The sequence below is a fragment of the Quercus suber genome, unplaced genomic scaffold (genome assembly GCF_002906115.3).
Source record: "Quercus suber isolate HL8 unplaced genomic scaffold, Cork oak 2.0 scaffold_777, whole genome shotgun sequence".
In the NCBI taxonomy this organism is placed as follows: Eukaryota; Viridiplantae; Streptophyta; class Magnoliopsida; order Fagales; family Fagaceae; genus Quercus; species Quercus suber.
Genome location: NW_027070213.1, coordinates 114,558 through 122,887, shown reverse-complemented (window position 1 = coordinate 122,887; position 8,330 = coordinate 114,558). Strand labels below are relative to the sequence as shown.

Sequence of the window (8,330 nt, the reverse complement as noted above, 5' to 3'; positions counted from 1 at the left end):
TAAAAAAAAAAAAAAAAAAAAAAAAAAAACAAAAGTAAGTTTTGACGTGTCTAAAAATGTACAAGTCAATTTACTAAAAATAATATAATTAAATTATGTACAGTATACATTAATTACATTTTAATTTAATGAGCTATGTATGATATAAAAGTAATTTGAGAGAACAAAAAATGAATTGATCAACTATATAAATGCATTAAATGTTTTTAGAAAAAAAATATAGGGGGCCATTATTCAAAATTATGTGCACAATTATTTTTTTTTATACCAAAACTACAAGAGGGATTGAGGATTTTTGAAAAGTAGAGGTGAGCCATGGCCCCCTAGCCCCCCTCCCTTTGCCCCTGAAGCTATATGGGTACTATATATAATAATGGATGATTCACAATTAATTTTGCAAAGCTCTTGATGATGTTGTCATTTAAACTCGTAGGTGCCCATGTGGCTAGCCCATTGCAATAGGGTTTTTTGGTGTGCACAAATATAAGAGAGCACAAAATCCCTGATCTATTAAAGACACCTAAATTTATGTTTAAGTGTGCATTCAGAAAATAATAGAGACACATTCTCATTAAGGCTGTCTCTATTCTCAAGATTCCATCATCAAAGTCATGTGTCTTAACATGTAAACATCACATAGAAAACCCATACTTGTGGATTTTATTGACTCGAATGCCATTGAAAATTGTTTGAAATGCTACAAAGGTCATGGTAGACTATTTTCGCTCCACTGGGGTTTAGTTAGAGTTTGATACTAAACCCAAAATGTAAGAACCAAACCCTTAAATCTATAACATGAAAACATGTTTGCATGTTTTTCCTTCATGCACCATGTCATCAACATCCTTTTTTTTTTTTTTTCAACTTTCACTTTGTTTTACCTTTCATCTCATTCAATCGTTACCTTCTTATACTAAGTTTGTATTGGTATTATCTAATCGTTTAACCTTTTTCATGTAACATAATAAACACTAGAATGGGTGAATTTGAAGAAACATTTGAATTAAATAATTATTATGGTTGATATGTTTATAAATATAATTAAAAGATTCATTTGTTAATCATAGTTTTCGTATCCCTTTCGAGGATAACTTCCTATACTCCTTTTTTTTAAAAAAAAAAAAAAAAAAAGTGAGTTGTATTGTCCTTCTACAAACTAGTACCTTGACATGCTCCACCAACACCAAAGAACCATAGAACATTTTTTCATGGCCCTACCACGCTACAGCTAGAAAACCAGACCCATGAGGTCCACAAAATTTGCATACCAAAACTATTCCAAGATATTGAAACATAATGTTATTATATTATATATAAGGAGATTTCTGTGGATTTTTACACAACCTTATTCATTCAAATAATAGAGTTGAATATTATTATTGTTTCACTATTAATGTCTATTTATTCATTTTTAATTGTTTTAGTTATTCGCAATTTCTTACTTCTACTTGAAAGAGTTCTCATGCAACACAACAACAAAAATAAATAAATAAAAAAAAATTGTGCAATGCACATGCCTATATCTAGTACTTATAAACAACTGAATCTCAATTATATTTATAAATATATTAGCAACAATAATTATTTAATTCAATTGTTTCTTCAAATTCACACATTTTATACTTTTTACTGGCTACATCAATTTAAGCACATCCTTTCTCATGCAACTAGAATGTGCACCATATGAACATGCTTCAAAAAAACCCTATTATTACTATTTTTAGCATGGTTCCCGAGATTCATTTCCATCTTCTAAGCACCAAATATCAGAGAATTGACAAAAATTGAAGTAAGTTGATGGTTTACTAGTGTTCTATATATTTTTAATTAATATTTGGAGTGTTTTCATGTATTTTACTGATAAAATCATTAACAACAAAATTATCGTTTAAAACAGCCGTATATTGGGCCTCTATCATGTGGGTCATACTCATACTAATAGTGAAATTCTAAGTTGGAGGAAGCGGATCAACGACTAAGTTGAAGATTTACATATTCTGTTGAAATTCGATTGTCTTTGTGACCATCCCTTCAACACTAAAAAATCCAAACCATCTTAACAACAACTTCAGACACAAAGGCGATAAAACTTAATAAATAAATCACCCTAAAATTCAACTCTATGATCCTCTTTAATCCTTCGGTGAAATTGTAACTCAATTATTTCCTAGAATTATGTTTAGCACTACCTTTTTGGCATCATTATTATAGACGTAGATCTCGAACTATAAATTTATGGTTTTATTAGAGGTTTAAAATAAAAGTTGTTTCAAATTTTGTTCTCGGTATAGTTATATATATATATGTGTGTATATATATATATATATGTTTAGAATTTTGATCTAGATAGTCATTTTTTTCTTTTTACAAGATAGAATTTCTACTCTAGCCTAATCTAAGTGTATATGTGTGTGAAACTCTCTCCTAAAGACTTGAATCCCGGTCCTTACCCCCCACACCTCACAAGCATTTGTACTTATGGAATGACCATCGCACCAAGGGTGCGCGGTGGTTTGATCTCGATAGTCATTTAAAGGGGAAAAGATAGTTTTATTTCAAATCGAAAATTAGTTTTTTCATCTTTAATTCCATGCTATGAATTGTGTAACACATGATATAACTTAGCTTAGATGTCATATACAAATGTTTAAAGGGGATGGCGAGGTCGTTGTTATTGGTTAGCAGATAATTAGTACAACTTTGGGAACAAATAAGAAATTTAAAGTTTTGAGGTGATGTTCAGCACACTTGAATAACTACATCAGACGCATATTATTTCAAAGTGTAGCTCAGCCCAAAAATAATGTATGTTGCTGTTGTTAGTCATATGTTACAAGTTTTAAGTTAAATTAAATAATAAAAATCTTATGAATAACTTGTTTGTGTTTCACTTTATACTCCATCAATCACTTTCCAGAAAAATAATAAATAAAGGTTTGGAGGTATGACAAGGGATTCTCAAAGAACTTGAAAAAATCAATATTAACTGATTTCTGAATGAAAGGTTTCAAGATGAGTGTTTTAAAAACATTTTCTTATTTAAGATATAATTTATTTTATTTATATGTTTGTTTTTTTTCCTAAATGAGGTATTTTGTGTGTGTATGTGTATATATATGTATATATTATATTAAGTTGATATTGATATTATCTAACCAATTAACCTTTTCATATAACATAGTAAGCATTAGATGATTATTAGAATCGGTTAAGTTGAAGAAATGTTTGAATTAAATAATTATTGTTGCTTATATATTTATTTATAAATACAGTTATGATTTATCTGTTTATAAGTATGTTTATGATTAACATTGTTATATGTCTAATGGTTTTTTTAAGCAAGTGTTTGATATATGGCTTATTTTGCAAGAATAGCTAAAGGTATTTTTAATTTGTTGTCGTCATTTAGTTAGTTTAGTCCATAAACGTTACAACTCAATTACTTATTTAAATTATGTTTAGCCTTGACTTTTTAGGAAAGTAGAGGAATTTAAGAGGTTTTTTTTTCTTCCAAATTGAGGGTTGTAACTCATTTTTATTTTGAATAGGTTCAAAAGTTTCCATTGTAATTTATGCATTCCGCATTAGGTTAATTAGGACTTTTCTATAGTGTTTTGTTTCTAATTTACGTAACTATATATTTTTTGCAAACATATTAAATATTTTTTCGTATTATTAAAAAACTCATTCAATCGTTCCTAGTCTTCTAGATTTTAGCATCACATTTATAATTATCGAACTATTTTTTAGTGTTGTTTAGCCAAGTATGGCTTGGGTGGTAAGAAAAACACATTTAGATTAATTTAATGGTTTTTGGTCCATGATTAGATTTGACATCATCATAATTGATGTTGGTTTCAGAGTATAAGTTTAATGATTTTTTTAGAGATTTTGTTTCAATGTTTGCACTTATTATAGTAACATATTTTATTTAGAGTTTTGTTTTAGGTAGTAATTGAAAGAACGGCCTCTGGGGGGTGTTTGTGGGCGGAGCTCTATTTCAAATCTAGAATTTATATGTTTATACATATGTTCAATTTTTTAAATAAATATATCTAAGATTTATACGTCTATAATTGTGTTAAGGGTTATTATGTAAAATATTGGTATTATCTCACTTATTAACCTTTTCATATAACATAGTAAACATTATGATAGGTGGAGTTGAAAAAACTTTTGAATAAATAATTGTAGATATTGGTATGATTATAAATATAATTAAGATTTATTTGTTTATAAGTAAGTTTAAGGTTAATATGGTTATATGTTTAATGGTTTTTTAAGTGAGTGTTTGATAACCTGACCTATTTTGTTACTAAAGGACTTTATAGAAATCTCATTCTTTTGAGGGGAAGCCAAATTTTATAAAGTTGAAAATTGGCTCCTATAAATAAGGATTTGGAAGAAATGGATTATGAGAGGGGTTTTACCATTAATATGTCATGACATGAGGATAGTGATTGCCACACTTGTACGATATTCCAAAACAATTTGTCATGTTACAATCAAGACTCCTCGTAATCATTTACCTAGCCTCGTTTGACCTAGTTAATGTGGGACTCAACACTATGAGAGATCGTGATCTTGGCCTGCCAATTGGTTCTAATCAGGCCAAACCCATGTGAAAGGGTAAGTTTGTGATCGTGTCCCTTAAAATGGAAAGCCCACTTGAAAACACATTTCCCCCTAAATCATGGAAAATTATTAGGTACTCTCGGAGTACTAAAAATGCATAGTCTCCCCTCTCACATGAATGATGGGTTCCACCATGAATTTAATTAGTAGGACCCACCATTCTTGTGAGAGGAGGGAGTATGCATTTGTGGTACTCCGGGAGTACACAATAATTTCCCCAAAATCATGAGTTCATAATAGAGTCATTACTTACTTAATTAAGGAAAAAAAAAACTTTATAAATAATACATGCTTCCTTGAATCATTGAATTTGAAATTACATGCTTCATTGAATCATTGGCAAAGTGGGTGCTTGACACCTCACTTTGTAATTTGACTTCAAAAATTACAAGGCCTTGGTCCTAAGTACAAGGGTGCACTATCTAGAACTCTTGATCTAAGATTTGAAGTTAAATTACAAAGTGAGGTGTTGAGCACCCACTTTGCCAAATAGGAAATGGTTTTCTAAACTATAGTAGCCAAATTATATGTTGTGGGAAATATTTTAGTGAAAAGGTATAGTGATGAGTATTATATAGGTCACTTATGACAATAATAGCCTATAGTTATTGGTTACTAAAACCTCTTGATAAAAGCCCAATGGCTAGATTATCCATTATTGTCAAATAACTATTGTAGGGATATTGGGCCGAGGACGAGGCGTTGCTCGAGGAAGAGAAATCTTTATTAGAAAAGATTGTGCTAATAAATAGAGGTTAGTCTTGGTCCTAGTGGCTCAAAAAGGTGGGCCGAGGATAAATGCGTCCTCTGCTGACTAATGCCAAGGTCCAAAGAGGTTGTCTGTCACTCAGGGTGATGTTCTAAGAAGTCTCGTTGGTGTTGATAAGCATTGTAGAAATGTTAGACAGGAGAAAGTCCTAAAGTGTCTTAGTAGAAAGCTGTTGCCACCGCATTAAATACTCTGTAGCTAACTCTTTGGCCGCATTAATGTAGAGGTGATACCTGACAGTGATTTTTTAGCCTTACAATTACTACATGAGGACTTATGGGAGACGCTGATGGGACAAGTATCAACACCAACCATCTAGCATGCACGTGGAAGGTGGGGATGAAAAGGAAAGAGAGTATAAGAGAAGAATGGAGGCAACTAGAGAGGGGGATCAGAGAAAAAAGAGAAAAACACTATAGCATTTAGGAACCAAATTTGTAATCGAACTTAAGAATAATAAATAAGAACAAACCTCCTCGGACCTTGCCGAGGATGATTTTTCTTTAATATAAATCTTCTTCTTTTCATTATCTTATCATCTGAACCTATTCTAGTGTTCGTTTGATTAACTAAAGCCCAGTTTTCGAACACATTCTCTATAAATTCATTGTTTTGGGCTTTTTGGGTCTAAGTCCATCCACGTAGTGGGCTGGAAGTTCAAATCTGGTCTTTACAATTGGCACCGTCTGTGGGAATTACTGGTGTTATAATGATTCCAACTTTCAATGATGGCAGGTTTAGGTCCACACCAGGTAGAGTCTATGGGGTCTCAGCGTTAAGATCACTTCTGTGATCTTGAATGTTAAAGAGATCGGGAGGGAAGTGTACATACTACCCATACTAGTAAAAGACAAGCTCGGGGTAAAAGCCACGTCTCTCAGGAGGAGAATGCCAGAAACATGCAGAAGGAGATTGATCATCTGAGGAAAAGCTTGCTTCATGAACAGCGAAGGCAAGCTCCATCCAATCCTGACTTCTCTTCTAATGGTGAAGAGGTTGGTAGCTATAGGCGTAGATCGAGGACTCTCTCTAACGAGTCTTTCTCGTATGATGATGATTATCATCGTGAGCGCAGAAATAGAAATTCGTCCTCGGTCGGCCTGGGAAACGATGCTATGAGTAAAGCACTCAACTAGATTTCCAGATCGCCTTTCACACATTGGATTTAGGGAGGAAGAGTTCCTCAGTGGTTTTCTCAACCCACGTTCACTATGTATAACGAAAGAACAGACCTTGTGGAGCATTTTAGCCACTTCAATCAAAAGATGGCCATACACTCCAAAAATGAGCCTTTGATGTGCAAGATATTCCTGTCAAATTTGGGGCTTGTGACAATGAGATGGTTTGATAGTTTGAGGGCAAGTTCCATTGATTCTTTCAAGGAACTCATTCAAGTGTTTGGATCCCGCTTTATCACGCGTAGCAGGGTTTCTTAGCCTTTGGCTTCTTTATTATCTTTGGCCATAAGAGAAGGAGAAACCCTGAAGACGTATTCGGACAGATACTGGGAGATGTTCAACGAGATTGATGGTGATTTTGACGATGTAGCCATTAGCACTTTCAAGCTCGGCCTACCTGCCGAGCATGGCTTAAAGAAGTCTTTGACTGGAAAACCTGTTGCCAGTATACGCCAACTCATGGATCAGATTGACAAGTATAAGAAGGTTGAGGAGGACCAACAGCAGGACAGGGCAAAGCGCAAGGTTATCTCTCAGGAGATGAGGGATTTCAGGTTGGACCACTACAACAATAACATACCTCGAAGGGATTTTGTTGGGCAATCTGCGCCTGCAGCTCCTCAAGTGGTAAACACTGTGTTCAGAGAGCCGGTGCATTAAGTTTTAGAATAGATTAAGAATGAGCTATACTTCTAATGGCTGAACAAGATGAGTGGAGACCCTTTAAGGTGCAACCAAAGCCTTCATTACCAGTACCACTAGGAGCGGGGACATACCATCGAGGACTGCCAAACATTGTGTAATCATCTAGAGCAACTGGTCAAAGAAGGGAGATTACAGCATCTTTTATCCCACCCCAACGAGCAAGGAGACCAATCGAGGTCTGGGACTCAAGGGAATGCTTCTTCAAGGCCCTCGATAGGCACAATCAATGTCATCTTTGCTACACCTGGAAGGACTGGTTCACAGCCCTTCAGGGTGATGACTGTAGCTTGGCTACCTGCCGAGGACACTAATGCTGGGCCGAAGAGGGCTAAAATGGAAATTCGACTGGCATTGAGTTTCTTGGATAAAGATAAGGTAAGAACCATTCAGCCGCTTGATAATGCATTGGTGGTAACTTTCAGAGGGTATGATGTGAAGAGGGTGATGGTGGATCAGGGCAATGGTGCTGAAATTATGTATCCTGATTTATATAAGGGGTTGAACTTAAAGTCTGAAGACTTGATAGCCTATGATTCACCTTTAGTGAGTTTCGATGGAAAAGTTGTCATTCCAAAGGGTCAAATTAGATTACCCGTTCAAGCAGACTCAGAAATGGTTGAAGTGGACTTTATTGTAGTTGATGCCTTCTCTCCCTACACGGCCATAGTCGCCAGACCCTGGCTTCATGCCCTGGGGGTTGTTTTTTCAATTCTGCATCAGAAGGTGAAATATCCGTCAGGAGACCGGATTGAGGAGCTAGTGGGTAACCAATCCATGGCTAGGTAGTGCCTTGTGTCTCCAATTTTGCATCTGCTAGCGGCTGAGTCCTCGGCCTTGGTTAAGGAAGGCTTATAACAGTCAAAGTCCCTGGAATTACTTGCGAAGCGGTCAGCTGAGGTGGCCAAGTGTGAAGATTTAGAGAAATTTACCGTAGGTGATAACTCGGAGAAGTTTTTTCAGGTGGGAGCTTAACTACCACCTCAAGAGAAAGGCGAGTTGGTGGAATTTCTTAAGGGGAACGTTGATGTGTTCGTCTGGAATGC

The 8,330-nt window shown here is 34.7% G+C and overlaps 1 protein-coding gene across 1 annotated transcript; it reads left to right on the top strand.

The window, feature by feature from the left end:
• Window positions 1-7,620: 7,620 nt before the first annotated feature.
• On the top strand, window positions 7,621-8,073 carry LOC111995067 (uncharacterized). Its single transcript, XM_024026957.1, has one exon. It carries the CDS (start codon window positions 7,621-7,623, stop codon window positions 8,071-8,073), a length of 453 nt encoding a protein of 150 aa, XP_023882725.1.
• Window positions 8,074-8,330: the final 257 nt, after the last annotated feature.

Coding starts and splice junctions, on each gene's coding strand:
- LOC111995067 (XM_024026957.1), top strand. CDS start 7,621: ATGGAAATTCGACTGGCATTGAGTTTCTTGGATAAAGATAAGGTAAGA.